Here is a 23651-nt window from a genome sequence, read left to right as displayed (position 1 = left end):
TGAACATAAACTGCATTTTAATGTGAGTCGTGTAAAAGCTTATTCATGAAAAACATTTTAAGACAATACATCATACTGTACACACACACACACACACACGTTAATACAAAATGGAAAAACAAGGCCTACTGTACAAAATTCAACCGGCTCAGACTGTCGTCGCAACTCTGACGGGCGGCGGCGGGACGAATGGCGGCGCGGCCACCGAAAGGCTGGACGGAGTCTGCAAAACGACAAGAGACGATTTTGTTGTTGATTTGTTGTAGTCAACGTGGCGAGACGATCGTCGGGAGCACCTGATGCAGTTTGTTGTATTCGGGGGGAGACTTGACACCTCCTGGTAAGAGATTGTGAGGCGACTGCATCGGGGCAGTCGTCACCTGGAAACAAGAAAAAAAAAATTTACTTAATCCCGGCGGATTGCTGAAAACTCATAGCTACCCACGTGCTAATTAATTTGACGATAAAGATGACCTTGACTTGACCTTAAGTCGTACGGTTAAGAATTGTAGTTTGTGTTACTTTGTGCTGCAATAGTTAGTGACCTTTGTTTTTATTTTAACCTTGCAGTGAACCATTCATCTTCCGAGCCGCTTGATCCCCACTAGGGTCGCGGGGGGTGCTGGAGCCTATCCCAGCTGTCTTCGGGCAGCAGGCGGGGGACACCCTGAATCGGTTGCCAGCCAATCGCAGGGCACACAGAGACGAACAACCATTCACACTCACACCTAGGGAAAATTTAGAGCGTCCAATCAGCCTGCCATGCATATTTTTGGAATGTGGGAGGAAACCGGAGCACCCGGAGAAAACCCACGCCGGCCCGGGGAGAACATGCAAACTCCACACAGGGAGGCCGGAGCTGGAATCGAACCCGGTACCTCTGCACTGTGAAGCCGACGTGCTAACCACTGGACTACCGGGCCGCCACTGCACTGAACCAACGCTCCATATATTAAAATAAAAACTAAAACCGATACTAAAACTAAGAGTCAACTTAGAGTAATAAAGTTTTTTAAAAAACTGTCTAAAAACTCATTTAAACTCACTGAAACAAACAAACCAAAAAAACATCTCAAAACAAAAAAGTAACTGCAATAAAAAAAAAAAATCCCCAACCCATGAAAACCGTGGTTCCAACACAAGTCGAAAGATGATTTGGCGATGCTTGAATGCATCTCGTTTTTAATACTCCGCCAAAAATGACTCAGATGACTGCGCGTGACAGTTGCCCCCATTTCAAAACTCTCGTGATCGTTTTGTGTTATCGTGACTCCCAATGATCACGTTGTGGACACCTGAAGGAGCAAAACGCCAACGCGGCACTTTGCAATTTAAGCTACGATTATATTGGCAACGAAAACCTTTTTTAGCTTAGCGACGGTTACTTACTTAAGAGTTTTTGCTTGGTCCCTACTGTAATGGCAGCTACGGATGATGGTTAAAAAAAAAAATTCAAAAGAAGGCTCCGAACCTTTTCGACAGCTCTGGACACAGGATAACTCGTCTGCCGTCTTTTGGCTCTGCTCCAGTAGAAGGCCAAGTAGACGAGGCCGCACATGAGCAGCAGGAAGAGGATGCTGCACGGGATTCCGGCCGCGATGCCCGCAATGGCCGGGCCGCTCAAACCCTCAGCTGGTGCCACAAAATAGAATCAATGAATACATTTTTTAAAAAATCAACTGCTCTGCGATTGGCTGGCAACCGGTTCAGGGTGTCCCCTGCCTAAAGCCACAGTCACAATCGCAAAACAGACATTTATGATTATTTTTTTCGTTTCGAATGATTTTCAAACGACGGTAATTGACAATACAATTCGTCACACGTATTGACAACGAGAATTGAAAAGAAAACAAATCTGAAATTGAAAAAATGTTTACATTTCTGAAAACATTTCTACCATACCAATGTAAATTGTATCTACTGAATACTTTTTTTAATTATCCGACCAAACATATTAATTGTCAATATTTTAAATATGAACTATACATCTTTCAATTTGAATCCTTTTCTGTTCATATTTTTTTTTATGTTATCGCACAATCCAAAATATCAAAACAAAAATCCACAACATTTTAAATATTTAAATACCTGTTCTCTCGCTCTCTTGAGATTTACAAATGCCCCAAATAGTTGATTTTGTCATGAAATCTCACGATGGTGTCTTTGCCATACCCGGGCCGATGCGGCGGGCTTCTGTTGGCCGGCCCTCCGTCATCAGAGCTCTGGGAAGAACCCGGAAACGATACGTGGCTTTGGGATCCAGGCGCAAGACGTCTGCGCTTCGGGCCGAGCCGGGCTTGGGCATGATGGTGCGGAACGTGTCACCGTTGCCTTTGGAGCGAGCGGCGCTGCCGTCGGCGCTCGCCAGGGCCGGTCCGCTCATCTGGATGTCGAAACCTACAATGAAATATTCAAACTGAGTGTCAACTCTCAGGGATTGTTGCTCTTTCTTAGCACTGAAGGATGATTCACACGAGTGTGTCCGGTACACTCTGAATGCTAAGATGCTGCTAAACGATACGTTGTTTACTCCAAATAGTGCGTATCAGGTTGCGTATTTCCGACGCACATTTGCTGAGATGAACACGTTGGGAAGGCTGCGATGTTGACGCCTTTTTATGATCATCGTTATTATTATTTTTTGCTTTGTTTGTTTGTTTGTTTTTTACCTGTGACAATGGAGGTGGGCGGGACTTCCCAGGTCAACGTGACGATGGTTCCATCCTTGTGCGGGAACAAACTGAAATTGGAGATGGCCGGCTCTGGAGAGATTGGGAGGGAGGAGGGATGTCAACAGCGAAGCGCTTTGTTCCACAGGAACATGCAAGCGCAAGTTTGCGCCACCATCTGAGGCCTCTTTGTTGTCTTTCACTCGGGGGAATGTCAAGTTGTTGAGATTAGAGACACAATACAATAGACGCCTTCTGCTGGGAAGTGATTTTAATATTAGCTGAGTGACGTATTCGGATTCCATCCATCCATTTTACGATCGGCTTTGTCCTCACAAGGGTCGCGGGGGGGGGGGGGGGCTGCTGGAGCCTATCCGGCAGTCTTCGGGCAGTAGGCGGGGGGACACCCTGAACTGGTTGCCGGCCAATCGCAGGGCCCACAGAGACAAACAACCAGCTGCGCTCACACTCACTCCTAGGGACAATTTAGAGCAGGCATGTCCAAAGTCCGGCCCGCGGTCGAATTTCATCCGGCCCTCGGCCCCCGTCATAAAATCAGTGCCGTCTGGCCCGCAGGTTGGGCGCAATGGAACACGTGTTGCATTGACTGAGGTCTCGTAGACTGGGGAGTGATGTTTCATAGACTACTGCTTCCCTCTAGTGGCTAAATGAGTAATAGCATTCACTAAATGAGTAATAGCATTTAGACACTAGAGGGCATCACTCACGAGTTAACAAGACATCACTCCGTGTTTAGATTGAGTGATATGTCATATTTCAAATTCCTGTTTCAAATGAACCAAAAGAAATTCTTAAGATTGTTGAAATTAAAATAAAAATGGAAATGTGAAACAGACTGGCTTACTAAAATTTGTTGAACAATATTGTTGTTCAATGTAAAGAATGTCAGCCAAGGTCGGCCCCCCCGACATTTTACCACATAAAATCTGGCCCCCTTGGCAAAAAGTTTGGACACCCCTGATTTAGAGTGTTCAATCAGCCCGCCATGTGTGTGTTGTCACTGTAGCTAAGTGCCGTAAAGTCGTGAGGTGGAGTGGACTACCTTGCAAGCGGAGATGCTTGCTGCGGCTGCCCAGGGGATTTCGGCAGGCGCAGGTGTAGTTTTGCAGGATGAGCACGCTGACGTTGCGGTGACTGATGCGGAGGCTGGCGCCGTCGTCACCGGTGAGGACGTCGCCGCCGAGCGGCTCGCCGCCTCGGAACCACCGCACGGCGGCGGGGGGCGTGGCCCGGCTCAGGCAGCGGATGCTGACCACTATTTTGCCCTCAGAGTCCACCTCGGTTCTCACGCTCGGGAAGAAGTTCTGCGGACTTTCTGGGAAGGAGACAAACACAGTAAAGGTGTGAGGTGGTGTGAAGTCACATTTCACTAAGGATGGGAAATAAAAGCCAATACTAGGAAAAGCTGGATTTTTAAAAATGTGTATTTTTTTATAAGCTATATTACAAGAGAAAATTTGTATTCCCCCCCCCCCCCCCCCCCCAAGTGAAGTTGCACATCAAGAAATTGAAATTAAAATTGTATATGGTCAGGAAAAAATATCACAAAATGATCTCGGACAGGTTTTTTAGGAAAAAAAGTCATAAAAGTATATTGAAATGGTCGTTCAAGAAATAAAGTCAAATCGTGAGATTAATGTGACATTTTTTGCATGAAAAAGTCATATTACAAGGTTAAAATTGAGTGCGTTAATACTTCAGTCTCAATAATACAAAATTAAAGTTGTAATTCCTTTTGAATTTTTTCCAATATTAGCAGAAGTTATATATATATATATATATATATATATATATATATATATATATATATATATATATATATATATTTAAATTGGAATATTGTCCGTGATTTTTTTTATTTGTAATAACATGACATTAAAGTTTTTTTTTTGTTTTTTAGAAACAAAAAGGATTAACGGTATTTTCAAAAAATACAAATGTTTTTTTTCCTCACCATAAGATTATGACTGATAAGATTATCATAAATATAAATATACAACGTATATTTAGGAGGTCGGTGGGGCCCACAAAAGTTTCCTGGCACCTACCGGCCGTAACGTTGCACTCGCTGTTTTCCACGGGATGGTGTGCCCGGCAAGTGAAAATTCTCCCATCCAGTTCACTTGACGCGTTGACCGTCACGTTAACGTTTTCCAGGCTGCTGCCCACGCGGAAACTCGGGAAGGACAGAGCGGCCGGCGGCGTTCCGCCCGACCACCGGCAGCTGTAGCGCAAGCTTCGGTTGTCCTCGGACACTACGGAGCACTGCGCCCTTCCTGCTGGTCTCTCTGTGCGAGGAAAAGAATTCAAATAAACAAACACACACACACAACTTTATTCTCAAACACTTACAATTATAATATAACCTCTTAAAAATTACATTTGATAATGTGGTTGCAAAAGTGTGCACACCCCTACTAGATGTGGCTCAAAATGAATCGAGCTCATTCCAAATCATGTAAAATGGGAGCCAGCACACGCCAGCAACCATCGGAAGTGCCTCTCATTAACCCCAAATCAAGTTTGGCCCTTCTCATAGGATTTTCCTGACATTTTTTGTCGTTAGATCTGACAGCACAAGCTATGGTTAGCAAGAGACTTTCCATGGCTTTCATCTTTTCACAGAGACAAGTACTGGTTAGAGTACTTGGAGAGGTGTTCCGGGCATGTTCCACTGGCAGGAGACCTCGCACAAAAAGGTCAACATACCATACACGTTTATGGCAACGGTCCGCTGCCGTTGCGCTCCAGTCATTTGGTTGCGCAGCCGACAGACGTAAAGGCCACTTTGGTTGGTCCGCACCGCGGTGAGATTTAGGACACCCATCAGGTCATCAGAGAGAGTCTGACCACCAAACGTCCACTCCGCGAGGGGCTGCGGAGATCCATCCGCCTGGCAGGACAGGGTGAGGTCATCTCCGGAGACGTAAAAGTCCTGAACTGGCTTGATTTGGATTCTGGGCTCATCCGGACCGTCTGGAATTGACCACAAAGAGAAGATGACGACTGAGTGGGCTACAGACTAGACAGATATCGTTGAGATGTTTGTGATTCTTTCTGCAAGTGGAAGTATTCGTACACAAAACGGTGACGTTCAAGTGGAGCGTCACACTGCTGAAGGGGTTACTCAGCGACATGGTGTACCGTCCCGTGTCGTTCCGGCTGGGCTGGCGGACCGCCAGGCTGCCGGGCCGCAGCAGGTAACGCGAGCCGTCTTCTCCTGCGGCTACTGGACGGCCGTTGAAGAACCACAGCTGCCGCTCGACCACGCCTCGCAGCATGCGGTACTGCACGCTCAACTGCTCGCTGCCCTCTTCGATCAAGTCGGGCAAAGCGGTCATCGTCACGTTCTCCAAGAGTTCTGAGTGAGAAAGCCATCAACTTACTGGATAGAAACGGAGAGAACATGAAACGCAAACATTTATTTATTTAACCGTAGCTTATTCAGTTAGTTCAGGTTACGAAAACTACAGGGAATTTATTTTATGAGGTTAATTAATTTTTTTGTTAATTAACAAAGTGTTCTTAAAAGAAAAAAAAGGCTTAGTTAAAAAAGTTGGGTTTTATTTTTGGAAATAAAAGAAATATTTTAAATGATTAAAAACTAAAAAATGGATCCGTTTCAGATTTTGTTTTAGAAAAAGTTTATTGCAATTGTCCACTCTAGAAGAAATATTACGGTATAAGAAAAAAAAAAACAGATTGTTGTACAATAGGATTAAAGTGTTTTTTTAATTAAAAAGATGGCATAATGCAACAAGCTTAATTTTATATATATAACTAAGTTTAAAGTTATGATTTTACATTATGATGGGGTTTTTAATGGAAAAGAATATCATGGGCTTAACATTTTTTTTTCAAATTTAAACGGTCTCATATTTATTGTGATTATTATTTCAGACTTTATATTTACAATTTTGAGTTTAAAAAGAAACAAGAAAGTTAAAATATGGAAATAAATGTTTGCTAAGGGGGAAAACCGCTTGAATTAATATATTCGTTTAGTATAAAAATGGTTGCACTTCCCCAACAAAAGTCATTTCTTTTCAAAGAAGGCAAGCGTAAAAACATTCAACTTGCTCGCACTCACCAAAAACCCTGAGTGTGAAATTTAAGGAGACGGCGCCCAGGCCAGACTTGGTCATCTCCACCGTGTAGTCTCCGCCGTAGCCGAGCGGCACGCGGACGAAGCTGAGAGATCCGTTGGGCTCCAGCCTGAGCGCTTGCCTGTATTCTTCCGCCACGTCCGGGGGGGCGTCCGAGCCCAGCGTCCAGGTGACGACTGGGAGGAGGCCTTTGAACCAGGTCACGGCCGGGTCCGGCGCACCGCTGACGGACACGGCCAGGGTGAGGTTAGCGCCTGCGAGGGTGTTCGCACGGGTGGCGCCCAGCGCGGATACGAGTAGCTGCCCGTCAACACCTGACGGGTTGAAAACAGATGAACTGCAGTAAGTACAAAAAAATAAATTAAAGATCAAATTTTCATCATTTGTTCTCTGCAAGCGAGCTCTTTAAGTCAGTTAGTTTACAGAACAGAGACTTGGCCGCAAGGTTGGGTTATGATTACCGGTAGCCAATCAATACATGCAATTTGTCTTTTGGGTATGAAGTGCTGCTCCCATGAGTGAAAATGCTCTATTCTTATTTACATGCATTTAGTTTAAAAAAAGGACTTGGTGAAACTATAGTTTCATTCTGTATCAACAAAACATAATGGTGGACATATAGACAGAAGTCATAGTCTTTGCCCAACATCTGCTTTTCATCTGTGCATATATTAGTGATCCCTCGCTTATCACGGTTAATGGGGGGGGGGGGGCAAATTTATTGGTATACATGCAAGTAAATGTTTGTCGTAATTAACATTACTTAATGCTATGTAGGCGGCCCGGTAGTCCAGTGGTTAGCACGTGGGCTTCACAGTGCAGAGGTACCGGGTTCGATTCCAGCTCCGGCCTCCCTGTGCGGAGTTTGCATGTTCTCCCCGGGCCTGCGTGGGTTTTCTCCGGGTGCTCCGGTTTCCTCCCACATTCCGAAAACATGCGTGGCAGGCTGATTGAACACTCTAAATTGTCCCTAGGTGTGAGTGTGAGTGTGAATGGTTGTTCGTTTCTGCGTGCCCTGCGATTGGCTGGCAACCGATTCAGGGTGTCCCCCGCCTACTGCCCGAAGACAGCTGGGATCGGCTCCAGCACCCCCCGCGACCCTAGTGAGGATCAAGCGGCTCGGAAGATGAATGAATGAATGAATAATGCTATGTACTAATTTTATATATACCCACACACACACTATAATATGTATAAGGTAGATTAGTGTATTAATAACAAAATACAGTAAACATAAACATGTAGTACTTTATGTTGCTCTATGTGACTTGCTGTTGTTTTGCTGACTTTCGCTGCCTCTCGCGGTCCTTTTGCGGCATTTTCCCTTTTTTTTGGATGGAATATCTTTGAAAAATGCGCGATGCACTGAAACCGTGCTAAGTGAAGCGTGAAGTAGCGAGGGATCACTGTATATATGAGAGAGAAATAATTGTATGTATATAGGCATATATATATATTTTTTTAAAGCTATGAGAATTAATTCAAGGGACTCATTGTACAAGATTTCAAGGGAAAAAAAGGGAAAATCCTATTACAGTTACACAAATGTACATTTCTCCCAGCAAAGCCAAATGACAACAAAAAAATGACAGATTTTGAATAAATTGTACAAATTGCATAGCAGCAATCATCAAGAGACAATAAAAGCACCCATTTATCAAGTAACATCATTACGCTTTGTATTTAAATGTAAGCCTGTAAGAGACAAAAGTTTTTAAAAAAAAAGCTTTACTTACCAGGAAAAGCAAAACCCCAAATAATCATCAAGACATGACCACTTAGTCCCTCGTACCTCTTCATTTTTAAGGGGGGGAAAAAAGGTTGACGTTTTCCAAACTCAATTTGAGAATACTTTACAGCAAGGTGGGCGTCAATGCCCTTGAGGAGAGACACACAGAGGCGTCACCTGAGCATGGGAACGGCAAACCTGTGCTGCTCCGCGTTCAAGCCACGCCTCTCGCGGAGCCTCGGCCAATCACGCAACATCACATTGAAGCCTGCGAGGGAACTCACCAAGTCGGTGTTATCCACGATGTTTGGATTAGAAACATTCAAACTGTCAGGGAATTCTGGAATAAATGCAGTGACGAGTCTTTTGTTTTTTTCCATTTCTGTTGAAAGACAAAACAATGCCCGATTTCCCTTGACATTTTGATTCACTGCCATTGTGCTGTTCTTCAAAAGAAGACTGCGCAATCGAGTGTGGCTTATCGCTTTGAAAATGACAAGAACAATCACATTTGAATTAAACTGCGAGGAAAAAATAAATAAAACAAATGCTGCTTTATTGTCATGATCATGTACAACTGAGGCGCTTGTGGTCAAAGTTTTGACGGTACCGAGAGACACGGACCGGGAATCTGGCAAATATCTTTGCATACATGACAAGCTTGTGTCTGTATACTGTATTTACAATCATTTACAGGTGCGACGTGACCAAACCTTCAGCGTTATGAAAACAAGATGGTTCTGTATTGACCCCTGAAGTAGATTCCAAGCTTATGGTACAGATGTGACGATTAGCAAAAAAAAAAAATGAGGTGGTGCGACTGCACCGGCAGCAGGGCAGTGTTTCTCAGTACTTGTCCTGTGAGAGAGAAACAAAAGGCATGCGTTCAATTAGAAGCAGTCGCAATTAAAAAAAAAAACAAAAAACAAAAACGATGTGTTGGATATGCTAAGTTAGCTTTTTAGGACAGAGTGAATTTCCGAACGCGCCCCCAATCACAATCAGAAGAGTAAAATACGAATGAGATGTGGCGAGAATAAGCCCACCTTCCACCCCCAAAATAATAAGAAATAATTGGATTCGGCCCGGTAGTCCAGTGGTTAGCACGTGGGCTTCACAGTGCAGAGGTACCGGGTTCGATTCCAGCTCCGGCCTCCCTGTGTGGAGTTTGCATGTTCTCCCCGGGCCTGCGTGGGTTTTCTCCGGGTGCTCCGGTTTCCTCCCACATTCCAAAAACATGCGTGGCAGGCTGATTGAACACTCTAAATTGTCCCTAGGTGTGAGTGTGAGTGCGAATGGTTGTTCGTTTCTGTGTGCCCTGCGATTGGCTGGCAACCGATTCAGGGTGTCCCCCGCCTACTGCCCGAAGACGGCTGGGATAGGCTCCAGCACCCCCCGCGACCCTAGTGGGGATCAAGCGGCTCGGAAGATGAATGAATGAATGAATGAATGAATGAATGGATTTGGGAGTTTGTACTTTAGCCACGTGTGCACAATCCCTGAAAGACCCCCTGCTACTTACCTTGCCGTTCTATTCTTCTCGCCATTCGCTTTCTGACCACGTTATATGCTGCCCGTCTCCCTGAGTTTGCCCACCAAGTCGTCCACCGTCTCCACTTTGATGCCAGCCTGCCTCTGCGGAGGCTCGTCCACCTGCAGCACTTCCAGGCGGGACGTCAGATCCACGCCCAGCTCGGAGGGCTTCACGTTTGCAATTTTCTTCTTCTTGGCTTTCTGCAAGGAAAGGGGCAGCACAAAGACAGTCGTACGTGTTTGTTATTTTGGTGCATTTCTACAAAGAACTCGGTTTTATTTCCCGGTTTTGTTGTCAACAAAGGCGTTGTGGCGTTTGGCAAGAAGCAGTGAGGATATACAATAGGCGGCTACATGCTAGCTAGCTCACCATACGCTTGCAAGTCTGGCTGATGTTTTAACTCGTCACATGACATTAGAGGTCAGCGTGTGCCATTCTCAGGTACTTACCATGATATTAGGCAGGGTGGCGTAGCGAGGCGTATTGAGTCGGAGGTCCGCCGTGACTACAGCGGGCATGTTGATCTTGATGGTCTCCAGGCCGCCGTCAATCTCGCGCACCACTTTCACTTTGTCGCCTTCCAGCGTCACTTCTGACGCAAACGTGCCCTGCCCGCAAAAAACAAAGAAATTATTGAACGACGTGTAAAATACGAGTTATGGAATTCGGGCAATGTTATGAACTCTTTTTCACGTTGGTGTGACATTTAAGAAGGTCAAAATATGAACTAAAACTGTTAACAGCAATGAACTTCTTTTGACGCTTGTGTCCATCCAACCATTTTCCGAGACGCTTCTCCTCACGAGGCGTGTGAGCTTGCTGGAGCCTGCGCCAGCTGTCTGGCTTGGCCACTTGGCGGGGTACACCTTCGAGTGGTCGCCAGCCAGTCGCAGGGTACACAACAGACAAACGAGTGTTCAATGAACCTACCATGCATATTTTTGGAATGTGGGAGGAAACCGGAGATTTTGCTCTGGTGTGAGGGTTAAGAATGGGTGAGTTACGGCAACAGTTTGACTCCAGGTGGATTATTTCCAGTATTTGCAGCAAAAAAAAAATTGTTTTCCACTGCTTGTCACTATTTTTCAATCCCACTTTAATGGAATTGTTATTGTATAAATAGCAATAGCAGTCATGTTAATTAATAGCTTCAAAATGACACAAAATGTGGAAATATTGGTGGAATCTGTCCTGCGTTTTTGAATCTAACTCTCCACGCCATCAGCTGGCCAATCTGTGAACTTCACTTGTCTAGAAAACCTTTGCACTTTTCTGTGCTGGTTTGTGCAGGTTCACTGCGGTTCTTTCAGCTCACGTTGATACGTTTCCTGGGACTAGGGCAATATGTTACATCAAGTATCTCCTCAAAAAGTACTTCATGAAGAAAAAATAATTCATTAAGATGCAGTGCTCATAAATGTTGAATGAAAATTGGATTTAGTTAGAAAAAAAGATTAAATCCAAATGTATTGTCCTTGAACATTAAATACAAACGAATTGTATTCAGCAAAACTTCACACATTTAACAGCAAGCTCTTACCTGAGGCCAGTCCAGTAGGGCTGCTGTCATTTGTCCCGTCTGATTGCAGTCGTCATCGATGGCCTGTTGAAAAACAAACATATTATGATGTACTGTATATAAGAGCTTAAGGGGGAAACAGAAATGCTTTTCCATCCTTTTGACCTGTTTCCCAAGAATTACAAGCTGGGCCTCCTCCTTCTTGGCCAATGCAGCCATGATCTTGGAGACCTGCAGGGGGCCCAAGTTGTCGTAGTCTTTGCCAGACACCTCCACGTGAATGCCGCGGTCGGCTCCCATGGCGAGGGCGGTGCGGATGGTCTCCTGAGAAAGAAAACGACCCGGCTTTGGAATAAATGATGGCTGGCCAATGAAATTAAATTGAATTGAAAAAATATATAGAATTTGGGGGGAGTGTTCAACAGTTCAAATTGTCCCCGCTGACTTACACTGCTCCCACTAACAACATGGCTGTGGACAGAGAGGATGCACAGCCAGTGTACAAACGTAGCAACTTATACTAACCCTTTAATAAAGTTTTATTTCTATTATTTTGTCATTTGCATTTTCTAAAAGCAACTGCGAGGAGGGGGGGGGGGGATTTCAAAATTGAAATCAGATCCTTGTGATTTTTTTTTGGGGGGGGGGGGGGGATTCCAATCTGAAATTGGGGTTGAGCGACTTCCGTTCCAAAGTAGCGCATGCATTATTGTTGCATTATTGGCAACAATGATGGAGAATCACTTTGCGCTGCGGTTCTTGGGATGTGAGATGCCCACCTGTGCCTGCTGTGGCCCGCAGCTCACCGCCACAATCTCCTTGATAAGCTTCTTCTCCTTCAGCTTGACCGCCTCCTCCACGGCGATCTCGCAGAAGGGGTTCATCGAGTGCTTCACGCCATCGGTCACCACGCCAGTCTTGTCCGGCTTTACCCGGATCTGAATGAGGTGGACAAAGGCAGACAGTAGAGTCACGGAGAAGACTGTCAGCTACAAAACACCATCAATGAATCTGATCATCAAGGGATGACAGGAAATTAACCAAAATATTATCGTTTTTTTATTATGTGAGCTCTTTGCAAGGGGGTTACACAATATGGCAACAAACTATCAGCTCATTGAGCAACATATACAACAAACTATACGCAAATAAACTATCGGTCAACATTATATTCACCGAAATGTATCCAGGTAGGTTAATCCTCCAATGAATTGTATACTTTCCAATATATTGTGCATCGTTAGCACGCGCACGTTTGCTAGTAGAACACTGAAAGTCACCCCTCTGTAATCATTCCAAATATTTATCCAAGTTAATATATGTTTTTACCTTAACTGCGTAGTCAATGACACGCTTGACACCGACGAGAACGCGACCAGACATGGTTGGCGAGACAGTGGAAAGAAGTTGTGGACAGCGGTCGTAACCGAGTCACCGCAAGTGAACCTTCACCCAAGAAGACGTCGGAGTTATTTTAATGTAACACCAGGAAGAGAAGCCGGGGTCCGCCTACTGATTCGGCCAACGAAAAGCGGTTATATGCAACATATTCGGCGCTTATTGGTTGGGCTTTTAAAAATAGTTTAAATATGAATTAAGAATGTCTGCAGTTTTGGTGTTGTTATACTGTATTATTATCTTTAATATCTGTATATATATTAATATCTTAATCAAATGGTATTTGGTGATCAGAGACACAGGACGTATGTATGATTTGTATATGTATTGCATTGATCTTTTAGATTATGTTTTGATATATTATATGTTGCAGCTGCAGCTGTTGTGAAAGCGCTATGTAAATACATCCATCCATCCATTTTCCGATCCGCTTCTCCGCACAGGGGTCGCGGAGGGTGCTGGAGGCTATTACAGCCTTCTTCTGGGAGTAGGAGGGCGACACCCTGAACCGGTTGCCAGCCAAGTGCAGGGCACACAGAGACGAACAACCATCGGTGCTCACACTCATACCTCGGGACAATTTGGAGTGTTCAATCAGCCTGCAATGCATGTTTTTGGAATGTGGGAGGAAACCCGAGGAACCGGAGAAAATCCACGCAGAACATGCAAACTCCACACAGGGAGGTCGGAGCTGGAATGTATTGTATGTGCAAACATATATACTGTATATCTATCTATCTATCTATCTATCTATCTATCTATCTATCTATCTGTGTGTGTGTGCATTTGTTTTAGTGTATCTTCTGGAATTTTGCTATCAGTTACTGTGAAGTCATTTTAGAGCCCTCGTCTGAATATTTAACCTGTGAAGCCGAGACTTTTGTGATTAAGAGCTATACATACTGTATAAAACTTTGTTTTTAGACACAACACAAACATATATCATGGTCAAAAATGAAATCTTTTTTTTATTTACCCGCATTTCATAAAAAGAAACTCTGTATTTGAATTTTTAAAAATTGTATTCATGTTTTAAATATATATATATTTGCAAAATACACAACTGCGCCTATTTAGCTGTCACTTGAAGGAACTTACACACCACTCCTTATACACTCTCACAATCTATCAAATCTATTCATGAAAGATTCAGAGACAACGTATTTTGTACGTTAGAAAAAAAAATGTACACATATAGATATACAATACAATACAATACATGCTGATTTATATAGCGCTTTCACAACAGCGGCAGCTGTAACAAAGCGCTTTACATACAGTCTATATATATCTATATATATGTACATTATTTTTATATACACACCCACATGAGTACAATACAGGTATTAACGGCAGGTGTTATGGTACATCGTCAAACATTAAACAGAATTAGCTTCGAACTCACGAGCATAAAAACAGCTCGGATGTTGCGTTTTGGGGTTCATCAATGCAATTCGGAAGCTCGGGAATCAATTCGGGATGTATCGCTGAATGATGTCGCAACACGTAACAGTTTGGACATTCCAAGTCATTCAGTTGTCACGGGCGTACAAACCACCAGGATAAACCGCTTAGTTGAAAAAAAAACCCGTCGTTGGAGTCACTTCAGCTGCCACAGCTACACCGACTGCTCCGCCGGCCTCCATTTTGGTTCCAAAGCCGAGCTGCGTCTCACGTGTCCAGGGCTGTCTCCTCTCACATGACCCGAGTGTTTGTCCCCGTGATCAAGCACTCCCATCTCCATCCATCGCACAGAAGACCCCCCCCTCCCCACTGTTTTTTTTTTTTTGAAATTCCGACCCTGATGGATATTCTCGAACAGAGTCTGGACAACGCCAGGTAAAACCGTGTCACAAAAAATGGCTAATCTACACAAGCTAAGCACAACATGCTAATAATCTTTTCCCGAGGAAAGAAGAAAAAACTACTTCAGAAAGTGGAGGTTGTAGCTTTTACAGTTTGTCGTTGGGGGAACTTTGTTGCATTTCTAGGAAAATAGACGAGTATTTATAACTCAAACAGGGTGTTGATTGGGAAAAAAAGACTTGAAATAGGCTAGCTAAGGCTAGCTTTCTAAAGTAATCTAGTCAGGTTTCAAGTCATAATGTCAATTCATTTGAACTCGAATTTCACAGAAACTAAGCTAATATTTAGAATTGCATTTTTTTTGTGTTCAAAAATTCGGTTTCTTAGTCGAAGTGACATTTCTGTTGTGTTCATCCGCAGCCAAGATAAACAAGACGAGGAGGTGCAAGCATCTGACAGTAAGTTTGACACATCTCTCCATGATACTTCTCGCAACCAGTATCATTTACACATACTGTGCATTGGACATTGGCTTACATTCTGCTTCCAGGGAAGTATCGTTGGACCTGACTTTCCATTCTTCTCCTTCAAATCTAATAATTGACTTCTCACTGAGATGTGGTTGTTTTGGGTCACAGGCGTAGTCACAGAGCAATCCCGTGGTGTGAAAATAGGCATCTGGGTCTACTCTAGGAGACTGTAAGGGGTGCTGTTATGATTTCTAGTCATTTAACTACTTGGACAGGAGCAGGTTTGCTCCCCATCAATCTATTTTTTCCCCCATTATTTTTATTTTTTGTTTTTACGCGCTGGGCGTAACCTGCAAAGTTCAGCGTGACTCCTCCACTGTGTGTTGATAAAGGCCATTTTGACCTCAGGGTGTTTTTTTAAAAAACTTTTTAATCTGTTTATTTTTTCCCGTTGTACTGTCGTACGGGAAGGGGGGGGGGATCAATCAAATTAAAATGTCCTTTCCTCAGACGGAACCGGAGACGAGCAGACAGGTGTCACCACACATCAGGCCGTCGCGTTTGGGGATCACAACATCGAGTACCAGTTAAGCACTGACGGGGGACAGGTGAGTCTGATTTTGAATTTTAAAATGTTAATTTATTAAATTGCACTTTTACATTCATGTTTTGAGAAAAGGGATATTTTTTTTTTAATGAGAAAATGCTCTTTTTTTCTGTGGGAGCAAACAAGGTCTTTCTTTGGAAGTTGCTGCAAGTGAATGGTGGATTTTTTTTGTGTGTGTTTGGTATCAGGTATTTTTCTTCAATTTACATTCATTATACCAACCCAATATAATTGTAGTCCAGATCAATTCATTCCGGAAAATGAGTGTGGCATTTGATACCCGGTTCATCCATGCGGGATTCATTTTGGCATATACACGGGGTGAGGGCAAGAGCGTGAGCAATATCATGTGATGGCGGGCCGGGCTGGGATTGGCACGAGGCTGCTGTCACATGTCAGTCAGGGGAGGGAGAGAGTCACATGACGTGGGGCTACAAATTGGGTCTCCCTTGGAACAAACAAGATCATTTTCTCATTTGGCAAAATCCTGTCTTGAAGTGTATTGTACTGCACTTTGTAGGATATGATTAACAAATCGACCAGCCAGGTATTCATACCGGAGAAACAGAACATCTATTTATTTATTTTTATTAACTTTTTTTTTTTTTTTCCCCGGCTTACAGGTGACTTACCGTGTGGTCCAGGTCACTGAACAGAACCTTGAGGGACGGGACGACATCGGCGGGGCGGTGGGTGTCGTCTCTGCGGCGTCTTTCAGCAGCGCTCCTCAGGCTGTTGCTCAGGTACCCAGCCCGTAAATGAATATGGAGTTATCTGTTGGTTTTTTGGGGGGGTTTGTTTGACATGTCTCACCAAGTGTTTGAACATGTTGTGGTTATTATTCCGTTTGGCTCATCTTCACTCACAATTCCAGGTGGCAGAAGAGTGGAGGTTTCCGCTAGAAAAAAACATTTTTCTTTTTTTCTTTTTCATGTAATCATTTCCAATAAATGTCAACATTAGTCATTCATTTTATTTTGCCACGGAAAATGATCCTGGCGCCTCTTGTTTATAAACATTATGAAACACAACATGTTGTAAAGTGGTCGTTTTCGATTGAGAATTCATTGTTATTGTGGTGGCTTTCATTGGCCGTCAGGGGGCGTCACTCACCTGTTTTGACAGCACTTGGACCAGCCACTTTATTAGGTACGCATTTGGCGTATGGAAAATAGTTTATTTGAATGATGTACACAACAGAATCCAAATAATTCCAATCTCATTTGTAATTTCTTTAAAAAAAACGACTGAACTGTTCATAGACAATGTTAAAATTGTTTCATATGCTAACACGGTGCTCTAACACTTTTGTTATTGCGGATTCACTCTATTGCTTTAATGCGATTGCGCAAGGTCGAAGGTAGCGCAGCTCAAGTCCATTTCTTATTTTTTGCTTCCTCTTTGGTCTTCTATTTTCTTTTTGCCTCCTTGCTCTTCCACATTTCGACATGGAGGCTCAGAGGGGATGAAGCCTTTTCTTTAAAATCTTTAAAACTCGTCCTCAAACTCATTTCTATTCTTTGGCTTTTGACTCAGCATGAGACTTGATTTTTAGTTTTGACCGTTTTTGTGCTTTCTGCTGTCTTTGTTATGAATGTTTGTTTTATTGTTTGTTGTTGTATGATTTTTTTTTTTGCTTCACGTACATCACTTTGTCTGTCTTGGTTGTTTCAAAGTGGTCTAGAAAGAGACTGTAGTTCTAGTGACCTTGAACGCAGCAGGAGGTATCGGAACATCAAAACAAGCAGCAAAAGCGACACGGGGGGGGGGGGGGGGGGGTAAAATGTTTGTCGTTTGCATTGTAAGGAATCAAATGAACTTTTTGGGTTGCAACCAGAGATGATGGCTTTGACAAGAACATTGCTTATTGAAGCTTTTTTCCCCCCCATTTTCACACAGCAGTTAAACACTTTGTCATGCCCAAGGAGGTGCTGCAGCGATGGCGAGGCGGGCTCTTGACTTGTCCGCCCGCTCACGCTTCTTTCGTCCCGCGTGCGTCTCTCTCTTATCCGTCACAGGCGGTGATCCAGAACCCTTTCAGTAATGGGGGAAGCCCGGCCGGGCAGTCGGCAAGTGGGGAAGCGCGCTTCGCCTATTTTCCTGCGGCGGCGGTGAGCGACGCCTCCGTGTCTGTGCAGGCCGGCGCCACCTCTGAGCCCACGCTCACGCAGGCGGGAGGTGAGTGCCTGAGCAGAACTCGGGGTGTGTGTGTGTGTGTGTTTGTGCGTGTGTGTATGTATACTGTATACATGTATATGTATGCATGTACAGTATATGTATGTTTATATATACAGTATATATATACATGTGTGTGTGTGTGTGTGTGTGTGTAAATATATTTACTGAATATATGTGTGTGTGTGTATATATATATATACATACACACACACTTGAACAGAAGAGCGGCAAGATAGTCCACACTGAAGGGGTCTCACTCCCTTAAGGAGCAATAGCAGACATTGCGAACAGCTACAAGTACCTCGGTATACCACAAGCCAATGGCAACCTCGAACTGGCAACAAGGAAAGCGGCTACGACCAAATACCTCCAGCGGGTGAGGCAAGTCCTAAGAAGCCAGCTCAATGACAAGAATAAGATAAGACCCGGGCAATAAACGGCTATGCCCTGCCAGTGATCAGATACCGTGCAGAAATAATGAGGTGGCCAAAGGAAGAGATTCAGACCACGGATGTTAAGACCTGAAAGCTTCTAACCATGCATGGAGGGTTCCATCCCAAATCCGGCACCCTGAGACTGTACGCAAGTCGTAAGGAAGGAGGCCGGGGACTAGTGAGTGTCCAACTCGGCGCAGTGACCCCCAAACTATATGAGTGGTTGAAACAGAACCCGGGAACAACATTGGACATCTCAGTCCAGAAAAGCGCAGTGTTGTGAACAGCAAGGATCCTCACACAGAACCTTCAAGCTTCCTGGCCTCTGGTAGAGGACCCGAGCTGAATGTGGGACGGACACCACCCGAGAGGTGAGACAAAGATTTTTTTTTTCCACGAATAAAGATTCCTGTTCAAAAAAAAACAAAAAAACAAAAAATGAAAATGTGTGTCCTGTATCTTACCTTTGGCCCACCCTGTAATTATTCATTCATTCATTCATTCATCTTCCGAGCCGCTTAATCCTCACTAGGGTGGCGGGGGGTGCTGGAGCCTATCCCAGCTGTCTTCGGGCAGTAGGCGGGGGACACCCTGAATCGGTTGCCAGCCAATCGCAGGGCACACAGAAACAAACAACCATTCGCACTCACACCCACACCTAGGGACAATTTAGAGTGTTCAATCAGCCTGCCATGCATGTTTTTGGAATGTGGGAGGAAACCGGAGCACCCGGAGAAAACCCACGCAGGCCCGGGGAGAACATGCAAACTCCACACAGGGAGGCCGGAGCTGGAATCGAACCCGGTACCTCTGCACTGTGAAGCCCACGTGCTAACCACTGGACTACCGGGCCGCCACCCTGTAATTAAGTCAGATGAATTCATTTATTTATGAATGAACATTTTATGCTTTGTTTTTACAGCGCGTATGCCTGAACACGGACAGTACAAAATCCGATGTGATGAACAATTCCTGCAGTGTGTTGATTGACGGTTAAGCTAATCAGGCTGTCGTATAAATTATGTCGTTAATTGCATTACAGCACAGCTCGTAAATATGACTAGGAGACAGCAAAGTACCCAAGAATGTATGAAATGGTGGAACCTCAAGTCCAAGCCATAACGCATTTATATCGCCTAGATGCTTCATATTTACCCCCCCACCCCAAAAGTGCAGCTTTAAAAACCATTTCTTTTAATGTGCCGGAGAAATAAAACCAATTAGTTGTATGATATTTGATGTTTTTTTTTTTTAATAAATTACTGGCAGACATTTTAGCTTCCCTTTTACTACTTTAAGTCCAATTTCGAGTCCACATATGTGATATGGCATGTAAATATCAAAATGCTTACTTTTGGCATGCTTATTTTTTTGACCGTTTTGAGGGGGTGGTCTTATCCCATGCAAGTTACCTCGACAACTAAGGGGGGGAGCTCAAGTCGAAAAAAAGCAGGTGTGAACCGCAAAGCCCACGTTGACAACTTCACGGAGCTGTTAAATATGCAAATTGATCTGCGCAGCCAGTAAATCTCAACGACGACTTTTCTCGGCTTTGGCTTTGACCTGATCGTGTTTCAGGCGCTGCAGCACAATTAAAAAGTTCCCTCTGCCCTCATGCTGTATATCAGAATCAGAATTGCCTTTATTGTCGTTGCATTGCATACAACGGATGCCTCTTGACGTGATGATTAGTGCCATTTCCTGCTTTTATTTTGGCTTGGGCCTTTGGCGATTGCTTTGGTGCGTTTTGGCCAAGGAGGCATCAATCGCTTCGAGATTTTTGCTCTTTGTGACATGGCTCAGTCCCTGCTGGGCATCCGCTGAACTGCATAGGCTTAATTTTATTCCCCGCGCACGCCACAGTGCGTTCCCTCTTTCTTTCAAGTCAATTACGACGAGGCCCTGCCGATCACATGTAATTACTTTGCGTCGCATGAGCCCGCCTCACACAGCTCGCTCAGTGCCTCATGTCGTTATCTCGCCGTCAACGATGCTGACGGCGTCGGCCGGGCATCTACCCTTGACTAAAAATATAAAAGTATATACGGTGAGTTTTCAGTTCATTTCAGCTCGTAATAGGAATTAATTCAATATGGGGCGTCCTTGGTTTACAGTGGACATCCGAACACTAACCTACGCTAACGCTAGCGTACGAACGTCAGGAAGTCAATCCCCGCTCACTCGTTTTAAGACAATTTAGGGTGTCTGTGTCTCCTTAAAATGCCCAATTGTCATCCTTACGCTTTTAATTCTGCATAGAATGGCACCCAACCCTCACAATATTTGTAACGCGGTGCCATTTTGTCTTCAATTTCATTGTCCTTAAGCTCGCAGATGCGCCTGCCTGTCTTAAAGCACGTTAGGCTGATTTACAACACTTGCGTACCAGCTGCCCATTGTGTCTCCGAAATACATATTTTTTTTTGCCGCCGCGTGACACAAGCGCGTTGAGAGAACAATGAAACGTGCGCCCTGGCGGCGAGCGCGCCACGTGCATGGATGAGCCTCATTTGTCACAATTGCCGAGACGAGTCATATGAGAGGCCGGCTGATGTGTCATACTTAGCGGTGAACTGTTGCTCAATTGACGACAAGTTCCCACTTGTTGTATTTTAAAAATCTAGATGTGCGAGGCCTGCCTTTAACACCAGCAGTGAACTTAACAATCAGGATTGCAGACTCAATTTGCTGCAATTTATCTGAAAGTAATTCGAGTGATTTCCCACTTCGGTACGTGTCTTATGTATGTGAGTGGTTTTACTTTATTTTACTTTTTTTTTAATAGCGTTTTCTCGGAATTGGCATTGTGATCATCTTTGATGCTCTAAGCAGAGTGTCATTGGGTTTAAATGTCGGAAGATTTAACCCCTCCCAAAAATCCCCATTAACACAGCTGCCATGCTTTCCACAGGCCAGTTCTACGTGATGATGACCCCTCCCGATGCCATTCAGATGGGCACCACGCGAAGTATTGCCCCACGCACGCAACCCTTCCCAGCGTGAGTGTCACATTCACACATTCACACATGTGTATATATAATCGCCATTTATACCAGCGGGACAAGTGAAAGGACACGCGTGCGCAGATGCCCAAGTACCGGTAATTGATTTGAAGTAACTCCACAAGCATAACCACTGAAGTAAACATTAATGTCGAAAGAACCTAGAAAATCCAAATTGTAGTTTTATTTTGTGTGTTGTATCGGCTGATGATGCATATCCCAATTGTGCCATTTGAAAGCACAACAACCACAATTGTGTCACTTGCAGCGTAAATCCAGCTGTAGTCATTACGCTTGCTCATGTTGTCATTGACGTTTTTCAGGAGTTTATTAAAAAAATATATATATTGATTGCAGCAACAGGCCTCTCTTGACACGCACTCCAAATACAAACACACAAAAAATGAATGACGGTTATATTACACTGCCGCGATTAAATATGTCAGACACAGTTCAGGAGCGGAACCATTCGTGCGTGCTTGTGTGTGTGTGTGTGTGTGTGTGTGTGTGTGTGTGTAATATATATATTTTTTACGCTAAGTCATAATATTTTATTATGTGCGGCTCGGCGGGTGTAGGTCTATAAAAGCAACTTATGGCTTTTATTTCAAGAGAGTTTTCTCGCTCTGTCCTACTTATGCTTGCCCTCATTTGATCAACTCTTGTTTTTAGCCCTAAACTCACCTCATGCGTAACTCCAATGGATGGAACCCATTTGTACTGAGCTGTAGTAAAAAGCCTGAGTGACGTCTTGCGTATAAGAGAAGTTACCAGCAAAACTGCAGGATCTAGGAACTCTTCCTACTAGTCCCAGGGGGAGCATCAAAACGCTTTTTCTTGTAAGAAAGGATGGCGAGTGAAGTGATGAATTTGTCGAGCCAGTCTGTACATGATGTTTTACGTAGCTGTCATGGAAAGGGTTGTAATCTCAAATCTAAATCAAACTAAAAGAAGTACAAATGCTCACCAAAAAAGCATTGGCATAGCTATTGTCACCCAGTCGCGATCCCACACTTGAAATTCAAACAGAAGAAATTGTATTCTATTGTATTAATTTTTGTATTAGCCTATTGATCCTCTTTCATCTATAACAGGGGTGTCCAAACTTTTTGCCAAGGGGGACAGATTTTATGTGGTAAAATGTCGGGGGGCCGACCTTGGCTGACATTCTTTACATCAGGTGTCACCAACATTTTTGAGGGTGAGAGCAACTTCATGTGTACCGATTGTGTGAAGGGCTACCAAATTGATACACGTCTGAAATAACATATTTGTCCAAAATACCTTCAATAATATGAGGATGTGTTATTTTTAATACTTGATGATTTAAATTGTCAGACTTTGATCGTGTTTCGAAATGTCTCACACTACTGCCAATGTTTGCATTTTTAAATCATAATTTCTACTAGCAAATCACAATGTCCAGGCACTGGCGGGCTACTCAAGTGGTCTTCACGGGCTACCTGGTGCCCGCGGGCACCATGTTGGTGACCACTGCTTTACATTGAACAACAATATTGTTCAACAAATTTTAGTAAGCCAGTCTGTTTCACATTTGCATTTTTATTTTAATTTCAACAATCTTAAGAATTTCTTTTGGTTCATTTGAAACAGGAATTTGAAATATGACATATCAGTCAATCTAAACACGGAGTGATGTCTTTTTAACTCGTGAGTGATGCCCTCTAGTGTCTAAATGCTATTACTCATTTAGTGAATGCTATTACTCATTTAGCCACTAGAGGGAAGCAGTACTCTATGAAACATCACTCACCAGTCTACGAGACCTCAGTCAATGCAACACGTGTTCCATTGCGCCCAACCTGCGGGCCAGACGGCACTGATTTTATGACGGGGGCCGAGGGCCGGATGAAATTCGACCGCGGGCCGGATTTGGCCCGCGGGCCGGACTTTGGACATGCCTGATCTATAACTACTTCAGACAACAAAGTGTATGTAAGAAAGTGGTTAAGAGTGCATTTTGTCATTTTTTTTTTTGTTAACTTTTCTTTTGATGGCGGCACGGACACCCGCAGCGGCTCCTCTTGTTTTGTGTCTGCTGTTACCCACCGCCCAGTTTACCGGGGAACAGTCAAAATAAGGCAACTTATTTTTCACCACTTAAAGCACTGTATGTTAGTAGCGACTAAAATACTCAAGAATGACTATCTACATAAT

At 43.9% G+C, this 23651-nt stretch overlaps 3 protein-coding genes across 7 annotated transcripts in view; 1 reads left to right on the top strand and 2 right to left on the bottom strand.

Moving 5' to 3' along the window:
* On the bottom strand, window positions 1–8927 carry LOC127600981 (V-set and immunoglobulin domain-containing protein 10-like). Its single transcript, XM_052065931.1, has 11 exons — window positions 8533–8927; window positions 6781–7110; window positions 5770–6051; window positions 5400–5666; window positions 4739–4978; window positions 3733–4005; window positions 2670–2762; window positions 2173–2397; window positions 1472–1632; window positions 297–380; window positions 1–223 (listed from the first exon to the last, which is right to left on the bottom strand). The coding sequence occupies exons 1-11, from the start codon at window positions 8594–8596 to the stop codon at window positions 149–151; spliced, it is 2094 nt and encodes a 697-aa protein (XP_051921891.1). The 5' UTR covers window positions 8597–8927; the 3' UTR covers window positions 1–148.
* Window positions 8928–9064: 137 nt separating this feature from the next.
* Window positions 9065–13066, bottom strand: LOC127601018 (electron transfer flavoprotein subunit beta-like). 2 transcript variants are annotated; one of them, XM_052065994.1, is made up of 7 exons: window positions 12908–13066; window positions 12358–12516; window positions 11744–11902; window positions 11600–11662; window positions 10509–10667; window positions 10048–10259; window positions 9065–9383 (listed from the first exon to the last, which is right to left on the bottom strand). In XM_052065994.1, the coding sequence occupies exons 1-6, from the start codon at window positions 12959–12961 to the stop codon at window positions 10089–10091; spliced, it is 765 nt and encodes a 254-aa protein (XP_051921954.1). In that variant the 5' UTR covers window positions 12962–13066; the 3' UTR covers window positions 9065–9383; window positions 10048–10088. The 2 variants fall into 2 exon arrangements, 1 of the variants encoding a protein (XP_051921954.1); XR_007962468.1 differs by having other exon boundaries at window positions 9321–9606; window positions 9990–10259.
* A 1428-nt stretch (window positions 13067–14494) lies between these two features.
* LOC127601005 (upstream stimulatory factor 2-like) overlaps window positions 14495–23651 on the top strand; it is a 231061-nt gene continuing 221904 nt past the window's right edge. For all 4 annotated transcript variants that reach the window (XR_007962464.1, XM_052065974.1, XM_052065972.1 and 1 more), the window contains exons 1-6: window positions 14495–14815; window positions 15203–15240; window positions 15763–15860; window positions 16483–16602; window positions 17878–18037; window positions 21383–21470. Coding sequence is in view for 3 of the 4 variants with exons in the window: in XM_052065974.1 (XP_051921934.1) it covers window positions 14676–14815; window positions 15203–15240; window positions 15763–15860; window positions 16483–16602; window positions 17878–18037; window positions 21383–21470 (644 nt within the window). In the remaining variant the exon portion in view is untranslated. The remainder of the gene's footprint in view (window positions 14816–15202; window positions 15241–15762; window positions 15861–16482; window positions 16603–17877; window positions 18038–21382; window positions 21471–23651) is intronic.

The sequence above is a fragment of the Hippocampus zosterae genome, chromosome 5 (assembly GCF_025434085.1).
Source record: "Hippocampus zosterae strain Florida chromosome 5, ASM2543408v3, whole genome shotgun sequence".
NCBI lineage: Eukaryota > Metazoa > Chordata > Actinopteri > Syngnathiformes > Syngnathidae > Hippocampus > Hippocampus zosterae.
The sequence above is the reverse complement of the archived record's forward strand: the minus strand, read 5'-3'. Positions and strand labels throughout refer to the sequence as shown.

Excerpts from the sequence above, each read along its gene's own strand:
- LOC127601018 (XM_052065994.1), bottom strand. The coding sequence starts at position 12,961 with ATGTCTGGTCGCGTTCTCGTCGGTGTCAAGCGTGTCATTGACTACGCA. Across the intron at positions 11,663-11,743 it reads TTGTAATTCTTGGGAAACAG|GCCATCGATGACGACTGCAA; the intron begins GTCAAAAGGATG and ends GTTTTTCAACAG. Across the intron at positions 10,668-11,599 it reads CCCTACTGGACTGGCCTCAG|GGCACGTTTGCGTCAGAAGT; the intron begins GTAAGAGCTTGC and ends TTTTGCGGGCAG.
- LOC127600981 (XM_052065931.1), bottom strand. The coding sequence starts at position 8,596 with ATGAAGAGGTACGAGGGACTAAGTGGTCATGTCTTGATGATTATTTGG. Across the intron at positions 6,052-6,780 it reads TTTCACACTCAGGGTTTTTG|AACTCTTGGAGAACGTGACG; the intron begins GTGAGTGCGAGC and ends TTTCTCACTCAG. Across the intron at positions 2,763-3,732 it reads CAAGCATCTCCGCTTGCAAG|AGCCGGCCATCTCCAATTTC; the intron begins GTAGTCCACTCC and ends CAATCTCTCCAG.